This window comes from Beta vulgaris, chromosome 9, assembly GCF_026745355.1.
Source record: "Beta vulgaris subsp. vulgaris cultivar EL10 chromosome 9, EL10.2, whole genome shotgun sequence".
In the NCBI taxonomy this organism is placed as follows: Eukaryota; Viridiplantae; Streptophyta; class Magnoliopsida; order Caryophyllales; family Amaranthaceae; genus Beta; species Beta vulgaris.
In genome coordinates this window covers 14,400,785-14,422,472 of record NC_079210.1, presented here as the reverse complement: position 1 = coordinate 14,422,472, position 21,688 = coordinate 14,400,785, and the positions used below count along the sequence as shown (strand labels likewise).

Genomic DNA, 21,688 nt, shown 5'->3' with positions numbered 1-21,688 from the left:
CATTAACATTGATCAATTTTTCAAACCATCTATGTAACCATCCACTCTCCATGAAAGATTTTTTATCTTCAAATGAATCAAAGGTGACAAGGTGTAACATACCTCCCATTGGATGTATTTGGATGCAATTAACGCCTTCCGAGAGAATATGATTGAGTATTATCTCTGATGATTGGGAGGAGGACGAAAAAGCAATGGCACTTCGTTTCAGCAATTCTTCATTTTCTGGACATTTTTTCCCTTTGATGGCAGCTACATAATCTCCCTCTAAATCAATTGCTTCCAAAGATTGTCTCGTTTTTTCCGTATCTTGACCAAGAGCTCTTGAGGACATTATTCGATGAGCTGAGGGTTGGGGTTTTGTCATGTTTGGTATTTGGATAAATTCTTCAAATGGGTATGTGGGTTGAGAGGGTTTGCATGGTTCAATTTGAGGTGGGGGGGGGGGGGTTCAGTGTTTGTGCTTGGAATTGTTGCTTCTTTATATGTTCTGTGGTCACAGAGAGGCTGGGATTGACGGAGTGGTTGTTTAAAGGGTGGTGCTTTAGGTGGTTGTTTGGTTGTGGGCTGGTTGGTTGGGTGGTTGGGCAAGGATTTGTCAAATTTTGCCGGGTATACTGAGATTTGCAGGTTCTCTATCTTTCGTCCATTTTCATCAGTGATTGCGGTGGAGAGAGATTGCGGGTAATAGTATTGTACAAATGCGAATATGTACTCTGTGGATTTTTGGTTGATAGGAATGTATATTTCGGCTATTGCTCCATGGGTTCGGAAGATTTTTGCAATGTCAGATTTGGAGTAGGTTGGTGGGAGATAGTTGATGAAGCAGGTGCGGGTGGCTTGGGGAGGAGGGTGGGGTTGCTTTGGTTTTTTCCGGCTGACAGTTCTCCATTGATGATCTTGAATTACTTCAGTTGGGTTTCTCACTCTTGTGTTTTCTCTCTCTAGATTTTTCTCTCTCATCTCTCTAGATTTTACTTGTTGCTTTATGTATACACTTTCTTTTTATCGTGTTTTCCCTAATTCGAGACTTCATGTAATTTTTAATAACTCCTATGTATGCCTTCTTGCAGCCCATGCTGGATGTTCCAATGTATGGAAGAATTGCAACCCTTGAACCTTTTCGACCCCATGTTAGTGAAGTTATTTGGATTGTTGTATAAATTAGCATCCTTGATATCTCCTCCATTGACTAACTGCTTTCGTCTGTGTGCTCTACAGGGTGAAGCGCAAGATTTCTTATTCATTGCAATTGAACGATATAAATTTTGTGTTCTTCAGTGGGATCCTGAGACATCAGAGCTCGTCACCAGGTCTAATTCTTTTTAAACGATTATTGATTGTGTTTGTAATTTTTCTGAACTAGTATAACTTTTGCCTTGCAGAGCGATGGGAGATGTTTCAGATCGCATTGGTCGTCCAACTGACAATGGACAGGTGAGTTTGCAAAGCATTTTCTTGTTTTGCAGTTGGTGCTAGATATCAAAAGAAAAGTGCCAATTGTCATTCTCTTTTTCTACTGAATTGCTAAAGTATTCTTATATATTTCTCCCCGAGAGGGGTTGGGCTTGTTGTAGATTGGCATCATCGATCCTGATTGCAGATTGATTGGACTCCATCTGTATGATGGCCTTTTTAAGGTGTGTTTTTTTTTTTTTTTGATTGGGAAATTAAGTCAGCCCAAGGGCTAACCCCTACCAAGGCTACTAGCTTTGTAGGAACTACCAGCACATTGGCTGGTAAAGCATGCAAAGCATGCTAAGGAAATACCCCAACATAATGCTGGGGGTAAGTATTGAACCCCTGACCTCAAGGATCAGAGGGGAGTGCTCTACCACTTGAGCTAGCTCCTCATCCTTGCCTTTTTAAGGTGTGTGGATAAGTATAACTATTGCTGTCATCCATAAGTGAAAAATTTATATGTTTGGACAATATATTATGAGAACAATTTGCTGACAATGCTGTCACTGATGACAGGTGATCCCATCCCATTTGACAATAAAGGACAGTTGAAAGAAGCATTTAACATCAGGTATCTAGTTGTATAATAATAATTTTGGAGATAGGCTGTGTTGGACTAGTGATTAACTAAAATAAAGCTATGCACCATTTCCCACTGTCACACTGCATGCTTCTTATGTGATTGAAGAGTTTCTTTGATAACAATTGACTTGATAAACTGCTTTCTATATCAATGTGTCCATGTATTTTGCTTGCAAAGTGCTACTATATGGATAGGCATATTGGCTAAATTGTCTTGCCATTCAAGATAGCATTTGTAAGGCTCTCTGTTAAAGTTGTCTGACTTATCTTTCATGTTGCTTTTTTTTTGTGGTAGTCATGAATTTCTTGTATTGATATATTAGATTTCTTCCCCTATCTATTACTATATTACTAAAACTGTGCCAAAATTAGCTTATGTGTCAGCACCACGTTTTTTGGAGTTTTTTTATTTATTTGTTTTTTTGCATTTCGTTAAAATAAAATAAGTTATAGTTTTTTGAAAAAAGTTATGAAAATAATTTAAAATTCAAAATAAAAACGAAAAATAATAAAAGAAAAATATCAGATTATAGATTCATCCTTATCCAATCCTTATTATTCAAAATTCATAATATTAAAGTTTTAAAAAATAAAAATAATAAAAACCAACCCATCTAAAGATGAGCGCTTATCCAAATAAACAATAACAATTATTTTTTTAAAATAAAAATATCAGATTATTTTCAAAATATTAAATTTTAAACAAATACAAAAAATGAAAAAAAAAACCAACCTATCTAAAGATGAATGCTTATCTAACTAAACAATAACTCATTTATTTTAAAAAATCGGGCTCAATACGACAAATTATAATATTATTACAATTCGTGCATTTGCACGGGATCAAACTAGTTAAGTTCTATCAGGGCCGGTTCTGAGGGTAGGCAAGGAGTGCCACCGCCCAGGGCCCACGATCGTGTGGGGCCCAAAAAAAGAAATTAACTATGACCAGTTAAATAAAAATTGATACACTTTTTGAATATTTAGTGAAATTTGTGTTATTTTTGTGCAATTTTTAAAAATATTATGTGCTTATTTTTTATTGGTATCATTGACAAAATATAGATCATAGTTTTAGGTACGAAGGTTTTAATTATATGACCTATAAAATATTAGGATCGACACATATAGGGGCCTTTATTTTTAGGTCCGCCTAGGGCCCAAAAATTATCAGGAACGGCCCTGAGTTCTATTGTGGGTGGTTGAGATTTTTCTCCTTCATGTTGCATGTTTATGTGCTCTCTGAGAAATGCATACAGCCAAACATATATTTGCATAAGCGTTATTGCCTTATGGAACCATGTTTGCAGAGGTCCTTATCTCAACTCAATCACGCTCAAGGCTTACCATGATTGTTGTTGGGCTTGCAATTTCCACTGTTATAAACTTGCACATATTTATATATCGCTTATATCCTGATGTTAAATGCTCTTTATTTATTTTAAAATTATCGGTATACACTAACTTTGCTGATGAACAGGCTCGAGGAGCTTCAAGTACTCGATATAAAGTTTCTATATGGCTGTGCACGACCTACAATTGTAGTTCTTTACCAGGTGCGTTTTCTTTACTTGGTAAAATAAGAATATAAGCCATTCTCCTAGGGAAGGGTTTAAATTTTTACGACATATAGTGCTGGCCTGCTTGTTTATCATGTTTTAAAAATGTCTTTTTGCCTCTCAGTTGTGTATTTGACTGCCTTTTTAGCTTGTCAGAATGATTTTTGGGTTGTTCTGCAGGATAATAAAGATGCTCGTCATGTAAAAACATACGAGGTCTCGTTAAAGGACAAAGATTTTATTGAAGGGCCCTGGTCCCAGAATAATCTTGATAACGGGGCTGATTTGCTTATTCCAGTTCCACCTCCATTCTGCGGAGTCATCATTGTGGGGGAGGAGACAATTGTATACTGCAGTGCCACTGCATTTAGAGCGATTCCCATAAGTTTTATACTCTGAATTGCATGCACGATCACTTTGTTTCTGTGTCCTAATGAGCATGCAGCAAAAATATATATTTATGAATTACCTGGGAAAACAATTTTTTAGCGTGGTTCAGCTCCTTGTAATTATGGTTAATGAACTTTGATGTCTTGGATGTCTTCAGTCAATTACAAGAGCCTATGGAAGGGTGGATGCTGATGGTTCTCGATATTTGCTTGGTGATCATGCAGGACTTCTGCATTTGCTTGTTATCACTCATGAAAAAGAGAAGTGAGTTATCCTATCATTCTTTATAATCATTGTCATAATATACACCACCTTTTAAAAATTATTAAATTGTCTTTTACCCAACTCTTTGCCCCAGAGTTGGATTGTATTGCCAGTTGCTAGTTAACAGACCAGATTCATGTACTGATAGTGATCAAATAAAGAGCTGAAAAAAGAGCTGCAAAACTAGATATGATTGTTTTAGATGGTGATCACAATATTGTAAAACTTAAACCCACATTCAAGAAGGGCCGTTCTCTCAAATGTGACTAGTCGCAAGAATTACTTGCTTTTTTTTTTTCTTTAAAAAAAATGCCTGTGTGCGTCATTTTGCCATTTTCTATGATCAACCAGACCCTGCAATTTCTTTTGAATTGCCAGTACTCCTTTTCATCGCTAACTTCTATTAACTGTGTCCTTTAGTTTGTCTTTTCTGTGAAAAAGAGATGTAAAGGACTGATTGCTTGCGCAAATGTAATTGATGTTCTCATGCTCTGTGTTATAAATAGTTGGAGGATTTGTATAGTAATAACTTAATAATAATATCTATATGTGTTTTCAGTTTTTTGCGTTTTTTGTTTCACTTTTAAGTTTTAATGTTTGTTTGCTCTTTGTTATGTATGGAGTCGTATGTTTACGTTTATTTTGGGTCCTTAGAATACACAATGTGCCTATTACCATAGTTATTTTGAAAACCTTACCTTCGATCACTTGAAGCACATGTTTGTTTTCCTAAGGTTCAGCTATTTGTTACCTCTTCATATAGAAGTCCTTGTTAGTAAAGTAAATGACTATTGCTCTTATCCTTTGGCGTCAAAGGGCGAGTTTTGGGATGTGGAATGTGTATTATCCTTTACCAAAAGCCAAAAGGAGGGCAACTCTATCATGTGCTAGTTCATCTATTATTTAAAGATGTCTCAAAGGTAGTTAGAAACTGACACAAACACATTATTGCAGCTATAGTTTTATGAAAAGGAACTAACAGCTGATGAGTACAAATTCTACTCTTTAAAATTTTCTAGCTTCATTTTTTGTATAGCTGAAGTATACTAAATTGTAAATGAGGACCTATCCTCTACTAGTGAACCATCCAACTTCATCCTTATTTTTCCTGGCCACATTAATATCTGTTATCAGAATTTGTTATACTTTCAAGGAAAAAATATTCAAAGCTGCCACATAAATGCAACTTTGTAAAACTCAAAATGTTGCAAAACAGTACAACATAAGAAAGAAAAAAAAAGGCAAACTGGTAAAGGACTAGTGGTAAGCTGCCACACGTCCAAAGTGGTAGTGACTAGCAAACTTTTGAGTTTTATGTGGTAGTTTTGAAGAATAATTATGTGTGGTAGCTATTTTGTAAATAATTTATTTATGTGGTAGTTGGTGACAATTTTTTCTACTTTTAACATAATGTGCTTGTGGTGCTTAAGTAATCGGTGTCATTAACTTTAGTTTGGCAGAGTTACTGGACTGAAAATTGAGCTTTTGGGGGAGACATCTATTGCATCAACCATATCATACTTGGATAATGCATTTGTTTATGTTGGCTCAAGCTATGGAGACTCACAGGTAAGGCTGATAAGCTGGTCTACGTGAAGCTTTTTTTCCCCCCACTTCCTGCCTGTGTATTTTCGGATCTAATTTAAACACTAAACACTGCTACACGTCTACGCTTTTGCTTGTCTTAATCCGTTGTTAAGCTGTAACTCGCGTAACATTATATTGACAGTGATTTTGAGTTGCATGGTATTATAATTTACCAAGATGCAATTCACATCCTTACAGAGCAGCTAGCTATTTTTTTTTTTCTTCTCATATTGTGTCTTTCATTCCTATGGGAAACCATTTTTTTCACCTTTTTTTGAGTTAAGCCATTAGTTGATGTGACTTGAGAATAATTACATTTGTTATAGGCTTATTATTATAGGGATTAGAAAGCCGATTTTCTTTTCTACACATGTTTGGCACTTTGTTTGGTTAATCAAGAATGGAGAGATGGGAAGGGAAAAGAATGGGAACAATCAGCGCAGAGGCATAGTGTTTTGGATGTGAACTATGCAAAACGTGAGCTGGTGAAGCTTATTTTGGCAAACACACTATGGAGACTAAGCAAGCAGTGTAAAGGGAAGCTAAGGATAGTAATTGTATTGGTTTGATCAGAGTAACATAATACAAGCTAGTTCCTTAACATTTGGGAGGCAATGGTGCAAACTTTTCTCTCAATAAAATTCTAAATGAACCTCATTAATTGATAATGTCTCTAGTTATAATCTGCTTGCATAATATCTTTCAAACAATTCTCTAGGAAGTGTGACTGTGAAAAGTAAATCGAAGCTGGAAAAACCTTGACTTAGGCTGTGTTTGAGGAGCTTTCAGAGTCCTACACAAGACTTATGAAGCCTGAGGTGTTGGATAATTAGTTCTATCTTGAGGTTGGTCACTGAGTTTCTTATATTGGGATGGCACCTTTGAGGGGGTATATATGGAGTGTCATTGGGTGTTTCTTGTTTGGGCAAATGTTGACAAGTGCCCAGTGTGCTGCCATGTCATTTCCTTGTGCAAGTTGCTTCTTTGATATGTTACACACTGTCACACTCCTTCATGTATGGTTGTATGTAGGTATGTATTAGACATAGATTATAAGTAATATGGTTTGTTTTGCCAAAAAGCAAAAACACAGGTACAATTATGATTTCAAGTTCTTGCTTGAATGGTAAAGCCAACAATAATATGATGGCTCCAACAAGTGCTGTTTGAATTTGATGGTGACAATTTGACCATTTGATTTATTTCATGTATTATTTGTGCATTTCTTTTTACAACTGTTAACTATCTATCCTTCACCTTTGTCCAAATGCACATCACCTTGTCTGTGGATGGTATGAATTGTTAATGAATTATGTCACCTGTTTTTTGTGCACATTATGCATGTTTGGTTGCTGATATTTGAGAGTGATTTTATTACAGCTCATAAAATTAAATTTACAACCAGATGCAAAAGGATCATATGTAGAAGTTTTGGAAAAATATGTTAATTTGGGCCCGATTGTAGACTTCTGTGTGGTGGACCTGGAGAGGCAAGGTCAAGGCCAAGTGGTAACTTGCTCTGGAGCATACAAAGATGGTTCTCTTCGTATAGTGCGGAATGGAATTGGGATAAATGAACAGGTCTTACTTATTGTTTTCTTTCTAGGCGTATGCTTTTCTTTATTTTTGCTCAATTGCTGGCTTGACTGATTTCAAATTTGCATTTTAGGAATCAGTAGAGCTTCAAGGAATCAAGGGAATGTGGTCCCTAAGGTCATCAACTGATGACGTATATGATACGTTTTTGGTCGTTAGCTTCATCAGTTAGACCAGGATTTTAGCTATGAATCTTGAGGATGAATTGGAAGAAACAGAAATTGAAGGGTTTGACTCACAAGTGCAAACTTTATTTTGCCATGATGCTTTGTATAACCAACTTGTGGAAGTAGGTTTTGTACCCTTTGCTTCCGTACATCTTTCTCTCTTTTCAATTGTTGTTCTTTTGATGCCTCTCTTTGTTTTCCTTTATTTTTTTTTTCTTTTAAAGTTACATCAACCGAGGAACTATCAAAGTATAGTTTTATTGGTTTAAGCATATTTATAAAGTTCACAACATATCAACAACTTGTATTATAATACTTTCTGATCCAATAAAGTGCTTAAAATATTGTCCAAGAACGAGAACTTCTGGAAACAACTTTATTCATGTACTTGTTTCTGATAATTTGTGTGCTAAGGATCGCAAACTTCTAATATATGCGTTGTTACTTTTACCTTATTGAGTTGTTTTGGTACAGCAACATGTATTACAATTATTATTGTGATGCTTAATACTTACACACGCATTTATTCAATCTGAAAAGGGCTTGCTGTTTCATACTTAAACACACAAAGATAATAATTTGATACCACTATGAAGCTATGAACTCGTATTTTCAAGGGTTTTTGTCATCTCCTTTAAAACTGCACAAGTTACTGCGAAAGCTTTTTGTTAAGGATGTATGATACTTATTTTGTGGTAATTTTTAATTGTTGTTGATGAACTTTCTGCAGGTCACTTCAAACTCTGTTAGACTGGTTACTTCGGTATCTAGAGAACTACGAAATGAGTGGAAAGCACCGACAGGATATTCTGTGAATGTTGCTACTGCCAATGCCTCTCAGGTCTAATATATATTTTCCCTTTTCCCTTTTCTGTTTAGTAGGTCTCCACACCCTTGTCCTTTCGTGTTCCTAGTTTGTCTCTAGAGTCCTAAAAGAAGTTCTTAGATGTTTATGCTCATTGACCGCGTGAAGAATAAAGTAAAATTTAAAACATCTGGGAAAGATGCATAGCGTGGTCCCCGATTTTGATTTACCATCTATGTTGGGTATTTTTACTTTTTTAGGAGGCGGTAATTCTGTTCATTGGTGCTGGTAGCATGATTAGTCATCTATCTGTTCTTGTTAAATTCTGTTGTAAGCAATAATACTCAGTTAAATCGATTTTTTACATTATTGCTTATAATAGTCAATAGAGTTTAATTTGCTATGATGATAACAATGTTATTTCCGCTGGATTCAGACTTGTGATTACTAAGGCCTCATTATGTTTCTTCAGGTTCTACTTGCCACTGGTGGTGGGCATCTTGTTTATCTGGAAATTGGTGATGGAATCTTGACTGAAGTGAAACATGCACAATTGGAGTATGAGATATCATGCCTTGACATAAATCCCATTGGTCAAAATCCAAATTTCAGTCAACTAGCTGCTGTTGGAATGTGGACGGATATTAGTGTTCGGATATTTTCACTTCCAGATCTTAATCTTATCACTAAGGAAAATCTCGGTGGAGAGATAATTCCTCGCTCCGTTCTTTTATGCTCTTTTGAAGGGGTATGAACAGCATACTTAGTTATGTGCAAATTAATAAACTTCCCCTGGGTGTTCTTGTTGTATTATCTTTTCTTGCTACTGTTCCTATTAAATAAAGTTGCATATTTGTTGCTTTAATTCCATTTCCGTCAATGTTCTAACTGTATCTCTCTTCAAAAGGGCCTCCTTTTGCCTCTATGTTTACATAGATCTCTAAGACTTTATGCAATCCAAGTACATTTCAATAAAAATTTAGAAAAAGGATTGACAAAGAATTTCCTCTATTTTGGCTCATGTGGCCGACCCCATTTATAAGATTAAGGCTTCAATTGATTGAAAGATTTCTCCGGCTCCTATTTATAACCAACGTCCAATTTAATGTTGTAAATGGGTGCTTTTGTGCATCTATATTCTTGTTAGTTCTGTGGCTTTAGAATAACAAAAGTAGCTCTTCTACATATACAAGGAAGCATCCTCTCTTTTGAATATTCCCTCTACATCAATATTTTTTGTTATATCAATGGTATAATACTATAATATGCTTAGTGCAGTGTATACTGATTAATATTATCTCATACCTTAGGTTTCTATTTCTTGATTATAACTTATAGCTTCTTTTTTTTTTTTCCAGATATCTTACTTATTATGTGCTCTTGGAGATGGCCATCTCCTGAATTTCATATTGAACATGAGTTCTGGTGAACTGACTGACCGGAAGAAGGTGTCTCTGGGTACACAACCAATTACACTCAGGACATTCTCATCTAAGAATGCTACTCATGTATTTGCTGCTTCTGATCGGCCAACTGTTATATACAGCAGCAATAAAAAGCTACTTTACAGCAATGTAAATCTCAAGGAAGTCAGCCATATGTGCCCCTTCAATTCTGCAGCTTTCCCTGACATGTATATTAGATCATTTTATTAATTGTCATGGTTATTGAAAAAACATTTTTTTTCAAATCCCGATCAAGTAAACAAAGGAAATTTGATGTATATTGAAAATACTCCTTCCGTCTGTCCATTTTTGGTGCGGTTGAAAACATTGAAATAACGTGCAATTCTTAGAGTTTTGTAGATAACGAGATACATTCATTTTCAATTATTTCCGAGTTTTGTTGTTTGCAAAGGACTCTTATGAACCTGTGAAGAATTTCATCAATTTCAATTGTGAAATTAGAGAGAGAAATAGAATAGAGAGATTGCAAGAAAGAAGTTGTGTTTTATTTCTCCAGAATCTGATCTTCTCAATGAAGAAAGAATCATATATATACAAAGAGTGTAACAACCTTCTAACAACTTATAACTATCTTGCAACTAACTTGTGCCAGCTGTACATACAAGCTGAAAATAAATATATATTAATAATATTAATCTCAACAGCCCCCCCTCAAGATGGACTGGCAGGAGGTTGAGTAACCAGACCAATCTTGGCAAAGGAAATGATGTTGATCAGCAGCCAAAGGCTTAGTCATAATGTCTGCAAGTTGAAGAGATGACTGAACATGACTTAAAGAAAGAACTTGGAATCCACATGTTCTCTTATGTAATGACAATCCAACTTAAGATGCTTTGTTCTCTCCTGAAACACTGTGTTTTCTGCTATATATTGAGCAGATTTGTTGTCACAAAACAAGGTAATAGGAGTAGAACACATGAACCAGTAAATCTTGAAGCAACCCTTCAATCCATACAATCTCACTGGTTGTCTGACTCATAGATCTGTATTCAGCTTCTGTGGAACTTTTAGAAACAACCTTTTGTTTCTTAGTTTTCCAAGAGATTAAAGAATCTCCAAGAAAAACACAAAAACCAGTGAGAGACCTTCCAGTATAAGCACATGTACCCCAATCTGCATCACTGTATGCTTTAAGAAGAAGAGAATTATTGGAAGCATAAAATAAACCATGATTAATAGTACCCTTGAGATACTTAAGAACATGAAGAGCAGCAGCAAAATTTGGAGTCCTAGGAGCAGATAAGAATTGAGAAAGCTGTTGAACAGCATAGGATATGTCTGGTCTAGTCATGTTCAAATATAAGAGTTTGCCAACAATTCTTCTGTAAACTTCAGGATCTGCTAAAAGAGGCCCTTCAACAGTACTTAACTTGAGGCCCTTGGGAAGAGGAAATGGTGCAACCTTGCAATTTTCCATCTTGGTAGCACTGAGTAAATCGAGGATATATTTCCTCTGATTAAGTAGGATTCCAGAAGAAGATCTGGTGACCTCAATACCAAGGAAGTATTTGAGGTTACCAAGATCTTTAATAGTGAAAGCTTTGTGCAAAGCTTGTTTCACTTCATTAATAAGATGTAGATTGCTGCCAGTAACCAGTAGATCATCCACATAGGCAACTATAACAGTAAAATCAGAACCATCATGTCTAGTAAACATAGAGTAATCTTGTTTTGATTGAACAAAACCAAGACTTATCAAAAACTTGCTGAGCTCAATATTCCATTGTCTGCTGGCCTGTCTAAGACCATAGAGAGAACGTTTCAACTTGCATACCTGACCTGGTAAAGCCTTGGAGTAGCCAGGTGGAGGATGCATATAAAGTTCTTCATCAATATAGCCATGTAAGAAGGCATTATTGATGTCAAGTTGCTGTAGATTCCAGTTCATAGCAGCTGCCAAAGTTATGATAACTCTCACTGTAGTGAACCTTGCAACAGGACTGAAAGTATACTTAAAATCCTTGCCATAAACTTGTTTGTCCCCTCTAGCAACCAAACGAGCCTTACACCTTTCAATTGAACCATCAGGTTTAAACTTGACTTTGTAAACCCATTTACACCCTATAGCAGATTTATCTGAAGGAAGTGAAGTAAGATCCCAAGTATCATTTTCTTCAAGTGCTTTAATTTCTGTGTTCATGGCATCAATCCACTGAGGATCATCTTTAGCTTGATTGTAACATGAAGGTTCAGTAGTAGAGAGCATATTAGAAAGACTTTGAATGGAAAAACCATCTAAATGAGCTAGAGTAGGTTCAGAAGAAACTTTAAAAGCCAAGGAATCAGAGGAAGATTCATGAGAAGCAGATAAAGAAGTAGGCAAAGTTACAATGAAATCCTGAAATTTGTCAGGAATTTTAGAAATTCTAGAAGACTGTCTCACAGGAATAGTAGAAGAAGAAGAAGGAATTAGAATAGGTGGAGTAGGGGAAGAAGTATCATTAGTATCTGGTATAGAAGAAGAAGAATGAATAGGAGAAGAAGTAGTAGGTATATTAACTGAGGGTGAAGAAGAAGGAGAAGTAGCAGGCTGAGCAGTAGAATCATTTTGAAAAGGAGGAATATTAGATGGATTAGTATCAAAAGGAACATCCATGATAGTAGTAAGAGGACAAGAAGAAGTAGAAATGGGAGATGTTGAACTAGAAGTGTGAAAAGGAAATTGATCTTCAAGGAATATCACATCTCTACTAAGAATAATCTTGTGAGAAGCAAGATCATAAAGTTTGTAGCCCTTTTGAGCATAGGGATATCCAAGGAAAATACATCTTTTGGATCTAGGAGCAAATTTGTCATGTGTTTTAAGAGCAGGGTAACAAAGACAACCTATGGTCCTGAGATGAGCATAGGAAGGAGGTTTCTTCATTAAGACTTCACAAGGAGTTTGCCAATGTAACACTGAACTAGGAAGAAGATTTATGAGGTAAGTGGCAGCAAGTAGACAATCACCCCAGAATTTTGTAGGTAGAGAAGCATGAAACTGAATAGCTCTAGCAGTTTCTAATAAGTGTCTATGCTTGCGTTCAACTCGGCCATTTTGCTGTGGATTACCAGGGATACTTCTCTGATGAATAATGCCTTTTTCAATAAACAAGGATGTACAAGAGGCTTGAATGATTTCTGTACCATTATCACTTCTAATGGATTTAGCTTCTCTGCCAAACTTAGTATGTATATATGCCAAGAAACCAGATATGATGCCAGGGACTTGTGTTTTAGAATGAAGAAGGTGTGTCCAAGTCACTCTTGTATGATCATCAAGAATTGTAAGGAAGTATGTAGCTCCAGATAAGCAAGGGGTTTTATAGGGACCCCAAAGATCAATATGCACAAGATCAAAAGAACATTCAGCTATACTTGATGAAATAGGAAATGGCATTTTATGATGTTTAGCAAATATGCAAGATTCACAATCAAAAGCATCCAATTTATTGCCATCATATGGTAACTGTAAATGTTTCAAAGTATGAATAAAAGGATGTCCTAATCTGCTGTGAACAATAGGTAAGCTAGGATTGCTATAGCTAGTATTTACAAGAGAGTTATAGCTAGCAACAGTAGTAGAAACATCATGAGTAGTAGAAACAGCATGAAATTTGTAAAGTCCAGAACATCTCTTGCCAGATCCTTTTATTTGTCTAGTGTGAAGGTCCTGAAAAACACATTGATCTTGATCAAATTGGGCTACCAATTTATTTTGATCAAGTAATTTTCCAACAGAAAGTAAATTGTGTTTAAACTCAGGAAGAAATAGGACATTATTCAAGATAATATGTGAAGTGAGATGAACTGTTCCAGCATGTTTAACAAGTTTTTGAGAACCATTAGGCAAACCAACTTTGATTGGATGTTTAATGCATGAATAGATGCAAATAAATGCTGATTTGCTGCCATATGATCAGTAGCACCAGTGTCTATGATCCAAGATGTTGAATCAAAATCATGTGCTAAACAAGCTGCATTAGAAACATAAGTAATACCTGCAAAATTAACTGCAGTATAGTGCTGAGAAGAAGATTCTCCTGACTTGGTCTGCATCATTTTGACAAATTCTTGAAACATGTTCTTCATTACAGCAGAATCCATGCCACCAGTATTAGAAACATCTCCAGTATGATCATAAGTGTCAAACTCCAGAGGAGAATGTCCTAAAACACCTGCCTCTTGAACATGAGCAGCCAGCTTAGGCTGAGATTTCCCTTTCAAAGTGGAATACCATTCTGGATATCCAACAAGCTCAAAACAACTGTCAATGGTATGGCCTCTCATCTTACAATGATCACACAGCCTATCAGTTTTCATCCTCTTAAAATCTCTTTTCAGAAAATCTCTGGCTACCAGAATTCTGACATTTTGACCACCATAATTCTGACCAGTTAGAAGTTTGAGATGCTAATAATGCACTCATTTTCAACCTTGTCAACCTTGAAATTGTTCATGTTTTGTCTTTCTACTTGTTGAAGGATATAAAAGCTCGGTTTACAGTAGGTAATGGATCACTACTTAGAAATTCTGACTAGATAAGTCATAAGATTCATTCAATCCAGAAACAAATTGAATGAGTTTCATACGTTGATCAGCTTCTAAAATTCTCTTCAACAAATTACAACTACATGTTGCAATTGCACCACAAGAACAATCAGGAAAACCATCTAAAACATTAATTTCATCCCAAACTCTTTTCATTTTACTGTAATATTCAGCAATGGATTGTTTTCCTTGTTCAACTTTCATCAAAGTTTTGTGAAGATTATATAATTGAGGAACGTTTGTGTGTCCATACCTTTCCACTACTTCATTCCAGAACTGAAAAGTAGAATCAGCAAATAGGAAATTTTCAGCAATTGATTTCTCCATAGAATTGGAAAGCCATGACATGACCATATGATCATTTCGAATCCATTTTTGATAATCAGCAGAATCAATAGCAGGTTTCTGTAATGTGCCATCAAGAAATCCGAGTTTATTTCTTGCAATCAAAGCAATTCTAACAGCACGATTCCGATTGATGAAATTATTGCCATTAAACGTATGATTTGTAATAGAATGATTAGTATTATCACTATTTGACAGAAAATAAGGATCGTTGTAGCTGGATACAACATTTTCTGAACTTGATTTTGATACAGAATCAGAAGAATTTGCCATTATTTGATAGAAGAGAAGAAGAAAGAAGATAGAGAAAATTAGAAGAAAGAAGAATTCAAGAAGAATCAGTGTAAAAATGCGGAAACACTGACTTTAGAGCACCGTAAGCTCTGATACCATGAAGAATTTCATCAATTTCAATTGTGAAATTAGAGAGAGAAATAGAATAGAGAGATTGCAAGAAAGAAGTTGTGTTTTATTTCTCCAGAATCTGATCTTCTCAATGAAGAAAGAATCATATATATACAAAGAGTGTAACAACCTTCTAACAACTTATAACTATCTTGCAACTAACTTGTGCCAGCTGTACATACAAGCTCAAAATAAATATATATTAATAATATTAATCTCAACAATAAGTGTGCCATGCTGATTCTTCATTTGTCCTATAAACAATTTAGGTATAAATTGTTGATTTCAAACTCTATTTAACTTTATAATTATGTTCTGAGTATACATATAACAAGAAAAACTTACAATTTCTGTCTCATGAAAGGTATTGTTATCCAATAAAATTGTTTTTTTTTTTTTTTTTTTTACACATATTTCTTTGTCAAGGGTGGGGAATTGAGATGTTGGGTGTCAAAAATTCTCATTTATTGCTATTACTTAGCCACTGATTTTAGCTATTGACTAGATTCTGAATTTGATGTGTCCAAAAACTGTGGTTGCATATGATAAGCTTATTTGGCTCATGCTTGTGTATGATAGTGCCCATTAAAGCTGATCATTCATATTTTTGTTACATATTCAAGTTTTAGTGGTTCGTATGCTATTAATCCTCTGCATCCTCTGTTAAACAGCCTTGCAATTGCAAAAGAAGGCGAACTTACAATTGGTACCATTGATGATATTCAGAAGCTTCATATTCGGTCTATCCCCCTTGGCGAGCATGCTCGGCGTATCTGTCACCAGGAACAAACTCGCACCTTTGCCATATGTAGTTTGAAGTACAACCAAGCTAGTGCAGATGAATCTGAAATGCATTTTGTGCGTTTGTTGGATGACCAAACCTTTGAGCACATATCAGCTTATGCGCTTGATACCTATGAATGTGGTTGCTCTATACTGAGTTGCTCATTCTCAGACGACAGCAATGTTTACTACTGTGTAGGGACAGCATATGTTTTACCGGAGGAAAATGAGCCAACCAAGGTAGAGTTTTGTCTTGTTATGGACTTTATTTTCATACATTTTTCTTCAAGATAACTTCTGTAAAATTAGGTAAAATACGTCATATGAAGCTGCAAAATTAGCTTGGTCATCTTGTGGTGGTAGGAAGCTCAAGTCATGCTGTCATGTCCCTTATCTGACATTTATTGGACATTGATACTCATCAGACATACCATTCACGTGTCTTATATTTTTAATCCATTTCTTTTTAACAGCTACTTTGGTTTTGGCACATATTTTAAGGAAGAGATTTAACTCTTTAAGGGTGTAAACGAGCAAATTAGGTAAAATAATTTTAACTCAAACAAGAATGAGATTATATGTTACTAGTCTTAAAAATCTTTTTACCTAGTTTGCTAGTTTACATCCTTAAATCTTCTTTAAAATGTGTGCCGAAACAAAGATTACTATTAAAAAGAAACTGACGAAGTATTTAAACCTTATATATTTGCATAAAATGTAAAATTTTAATAAAATTATAAAAGTGAGTTCAAGGAAAAGAAAAATTCTTCATAAGAGTACTTCAATATTCATTAAGATTAATGATATATGAAGTAATGGATGTTTAATATAAAAATGAAAAATGTTTGTTTTAAATAAGTTTTTTTTTTTTTTTGGAATTTTAATAAATAGATAATTATATACTTCATCCGTTTCAATTTACTCGCTACACTTCCCTTTTATAGCATGTTTCACATTACTTGCTACACTTCTCTTTTAGGTAAATCATTATCTTTATCTCTTTCCTCCCACATGGTCCCCTTATTTTTTTCTCTCTATCTCTTTCTTCCCCAACATTTGCATACGAGTCCGTGCAAACCCCAAGTGTAGCGACTAAATCGAAACGGAGGAAGTATTATTAATATTATTCTCCCGTGTCCTCGTATCATGAACATTTGGGTTAGCATTCCTCGTGTTCGTCCATACCCACACCTGTCTCCGTTTCTTTGCAACCTATGTCTTGTACTCTTATCTTGTTAAAGATAAGTGCAACTAACAGACAGCATAAGTAAATGTTTCATTTAACTTTCTATGTGGAATCAATGAAAGGTTTCCATTTGGATAGAAGAATCATGTGGCATTGTGTAATTTAGTTTTCTTTCCATCTATGCACAATATTTTGTAATCAAACCCCTGAATGTTTGTGAATATTTTTTTGTGGAAATTTGTGCATTATTCTCTCTTACGAAGAGCACTGAACTGTAATTTCTGCATCTAAATGATGTAGGGAAGAATCCTTGTTTTTGTGGTTGAGGATGGGAAGCTGCAGCTCATTGCTGAGAAAGAAACAAAAGGAGCTGTGTACTCGCTTAATGCTTTCAACGGGAAGTTGCTTGCTGCCATCAATCAGAAAATTCAGCTTTATAAGTGGATGCTCCGAGATGATGGTACGCGTGAGTTACAGTCAGAGTGTGGACACCATGGCCACATTCTTGCCTTGTATGCTCAAACTCGTGGGGATTTCATTGTCGTTGGAGATCTGATGAAGTCAATTTCTCTGCTGATATATAAGGTAGGGAGCTCTAGAATGATCTTGAAAGCATTGTCTTTTCTCTCTGTATAATGTGTGTATGCAGTTTTGTATGTTGCATGTCTTCTGACTTGATCTGCAGTTGAATGCTATCATTTTGTTTATGTGCTTCTGATGCTTGTAATTACTTTGTTTAAATTTTATTTGCCTTCCTGTTTTGACCTTCATGTTAAATAATTCATTATGTGCTATGGCAGCACGAGGAAGGTGCTATTGAGGAACGTGCGCGGGACTACAATGCAAATTGGATGTCAGCTGTAGAGATTCTTGATGATGATATATATCTTGGTGCAGAAAATAATTTCAATCTTTTCACAGTAAGAAAGAATAGCGAAGGTGCAACTGATGAGGAGCGTGCACGCTTGGAAGTGGTTGGGGAATACCACCTTGGAGAATTCATCAATCGTTTCCGCCACGGTTCTCTTGTTATGCGGTTGCCAGATTCTGATATTGGTCAAATACCAACTGTGATCTTTGGAACTGTTAATGGTGTAATAGGGGTGATTGCCTCCCTTCCACATGAGCAGTACATCTTCCTCGAGAAGCTACAATCAAATATGAGGAAGGTTATCAAGGGCGTAGGAGGATTGAGTCATGAACATTGGCGGTCCTTTTACAATGAAAAGAAGACAGTAGATGCTAGAAACTTCCTTGATGGGGATCTGATTGAATCTTTCCTTGATCTCAGTCGTGGTCGTATGGAGGAAATTTCAAAAGCAATGGGTGCTTCGGTTGAGGAGCTTAGCAAGAGAATTGAGGAGCTGACCAGATTGCATTAATCTACTTTACCTGCAAATGAGGCTTCTATACATATCTTTTAGGCATCCCCTCCCCCCTCCCATTTCTTCCAAGTTTTGTTCAACTTGTGGGCTCATGTCTCATGTTGATTTGTTCAATGTTGTAGCAAGTAGCAACAATAAGTCAGTGGATTGATGAATCATAGTATTTCCTCTCCTCAGCCAATCTTGGCGACGAGAGTTTGCCTCCTAATGACTAGGTGTTCATTGTATCTGTTTGTGTATGTTCATGAAGTAAAATTTACATCTACATGTTTGAAGTTGTGTTGTGTAGTGAATCTGTACGTAGTACGTTATGATTTGTAAACTCATCTCTGTTCACTGTTCTGACTTCTGAATTTTTGGCTCACATGTAATACTAAACTGAGATGATCTTGGAGATCTTAACACTTTGGATAATATAGGAGGGGGAAAAGGAAAGGAAGAGAGAGAGAGAGAGAGAGAGAGAGAGAGAGAGGAGAGAGGGGAGGAGGAGAAAGGAAATTCCAATTCCAATTTCTTTCTAAGTCTCCAAATTTGGAGGTTTTTAAAATTATTTAACAGAGGAAAAATAGGTAGATCCCTCCATCTCCATCCCTTGAACCTTTTTCTAAACAATAGCCTTTTGTTCTCCTCCTTTTTTCTTCCGTTCCTTTCCTTTGAAATTTTTAATCCAAACATAGGGTAAGTGTAGGTCGATTGTATGTTTTTGAACTTCCATTGTGTTTTGATAATGAAATGGGAAGGAAAAGAAACATATTAGTTTCTCTAATCAAATACCTCTTGTGACAACCTCTTATTATACTAATCTAGTTGAAGTAATTGCACTTTTCTTACCCATGATTTCACTAATTCTCTCGCTTACAATTTCCTACACTATACCGTAGATGTTCTTTCCTTGTATCTATCTATACATATACATTAAAAGGCGTGCGATAGAAAGTTTATGTGCCACGTGGCACTCTCCTCCAATTTCTAATGCAAATGCTTTATGTTCAGGTGTACTCCTCACTTTAAAAAAAAATGTAAGTGCAAGGTATTGAACACGTGACCTTTGAAATGAAAAGTCAGAGTTTAACCATCAATACACTATGACTTTGTTGTTCATTGTTTCAAATAAAATATGATAAAGTCTTGTAATAATGTAATTAACTAAAAAAAAACTTAACAAGTATATACTCTATCCGTTTTTTTATTGTTACATTGTTGTGTGCACAATAATTTATGTAATGTCACTTTCAAGCTTTTTGGAGTATACTTTTTGATCCATTTAATGTAAAATAATGAAAAAAAAGTGAAAAGGTAGTATTTTTGGGTGGAAAAAGAGAAGAACAAATATAAAAGTATTACTTAATGGTGGGCTAAGTACCCCAAATAAATAAAAATATAGCAATTAAAAAGAAACAATTATTTAAGGAAAATGTAGCAATTAAAAAAAAAGCAGAGCGAGTACGTCTTTAACACGCTTATTACGTAACTTACAAGAGAATATTGATATCATTTTCTCTTACCACAATCACTTTTTAGGTATTATTTTCAAACTCAAAGCTTTCAAATATTTTTTTTACTTATCACGCGTGATGTGAATTTTTCAATTTATTCTTAACGAACAAAAAATACGAAAAGTAGCAAAATAAATTATGAAATAATAAAAAATAACAACATACTCCCTCTGTTTTTTTTATCTTTCTCACTTAGAATCTTGACACTATTCATACTTAGAGAGAATCTTCTAATTGTTTCACAATTTATAAGAAAAAACATAGTCATGTGGGATTTTGTTTGATTCGTCTCAATAAGTACATTATTAATATTCAATCGTTATAATTTTTACTAATATATAATGAGAGATATTTAAGCTCAAAGAGGTGCATTGGGAGACGTGCATAGAAAAGTGATAATGATAAAAAAACAGAGAGAGGATTTATTTATTGTAATTGACCCGGAGCATCGCTCGGGCAAAAAAACTAGTTGATACTATTATTTTGGGCATGTGATGCATTTGTAAATTTAACAAGTATTTTGATCACACATGTAAACGAAGAAAGTTGTGAATCTTGTTATGTTCAAATGGTTATTGAATCTGTTTATAGCTTTTAACAATGAACAAAAATGATTATTGAGAAATTCCCACTAGTATACCCGAATATTAATCAAATCCCACTTGTATATCTATGAGTTTAAAATTCCCACATAAATACACGAATTATTATCCAGCTCTCAATTGTGACATATACAAGGTATATTTTATTAGTTAAAAGAATATTCCATCAAATGTGTAAATAATAATTTTAAGGAAAATTTGCCAATAAACACCTTTTAAAAAAAAATTGTTGTCACTAAACACCTTTTAAAAAAATTTATGTGAGAAGGTACCCAAATCAAAAAAACTCTGTAAGCCAACACCTTGAGGGAGAAATCCGGTGTTGACCAGAAAACTCCGGCGTTGACCCTCGGTTTTCTCTTATTTGCACTCAATTTCTCCATTTCACACTCTTATTTTCACTCATCCTCAACACTCATCACTCATCACTCATCACTCATCACTCATCACTACCTCATCCTCATCACTTATCCTCATCACTCATCCTCTCTCTTACCCAACCAACCATTATCACTACTCATTGCCACCGCCACTCGCTGCCGCTGCCACCGCCATCGCCACTGTCTCTCACCACTGCCACCTTCGAAGACCATACTCGCCCAAATCTGCGCCGAATAGTACGTTTGATTGCCTCTCTTTGCAGTTTTTCTAGGGTTTTGTCTGGTTTTTGATTTGGGGATTTGAACAATTGGTTGGTGAGTTGGTTTGATTTGGGCTTTAATTTCTGATGTAAATGGTGGTGGTGGTTGAAATTGGGCTTTGATTTTGATGATAATGGTGGTGATTTCGTATGGGGTGACGGTGACACTAATAGTGATGGTGGTGACGGTGACGACGGTGGTTGTGATTGCTGGAAGTGATGGCGGCAGAGCAGTACGTGGTGGTGGTGGTGGTGTGGCTTTGTTGGGGTAGGTGGTGGTGGTGTGAAAGTTTTTGGAGAATTAGGGTGGGGATAGTGGTGGTGTAAATAGAGGAATTTTTTAGGGAATGAATTAAGGTTTGTAAGGATTAGGGAGTGCAAAGAAAGAAATGGAGTGCAAATACAAACTACGCCAAAGTCCATGCTGAAAAATTCCAGT

At 35.5% G+C, this 21,688-nt stretch overlaps 1 protein-coding gene across 1 annotated transcript; it reads left to right on the top strand.

Moving 5' to 3' along the window:
- Nucleotides 1-1,179: 1,179 nt before the first annotated feature.
- On the top strand, nt 1,180-18,786 carry LOC104883320 (DNA damage-binding protein 1-like; the record flags this gene model as incomplete). The annotated part of the gene is given in 16 exon segments (XM_057392171.1): nt 1,180-1,313; nt 1,386-1,437; nt 1,578-1,643; nt 1,986-2,032; nt 3,524-3,599; nt 3,783-3,988; nt 4,146-4,256; nt 5,717-5,825; nt 7,224-7,424; nt 7,513-7,728; nt 8,337-8,447; nt 8,884-9,159; nt 9,770-10,044; nt 15,829-16,180; nt 17,427-17,711; nt 17,927-18,786. Coding segments are annotated over 16 exon segments (3,099 nt in total), but the record flags the coding sequence as incomplete, so codon positions are not given.
- Between the last annotated feature and the right edge of the window lie 2,902 nt (nt 18,787-21,688).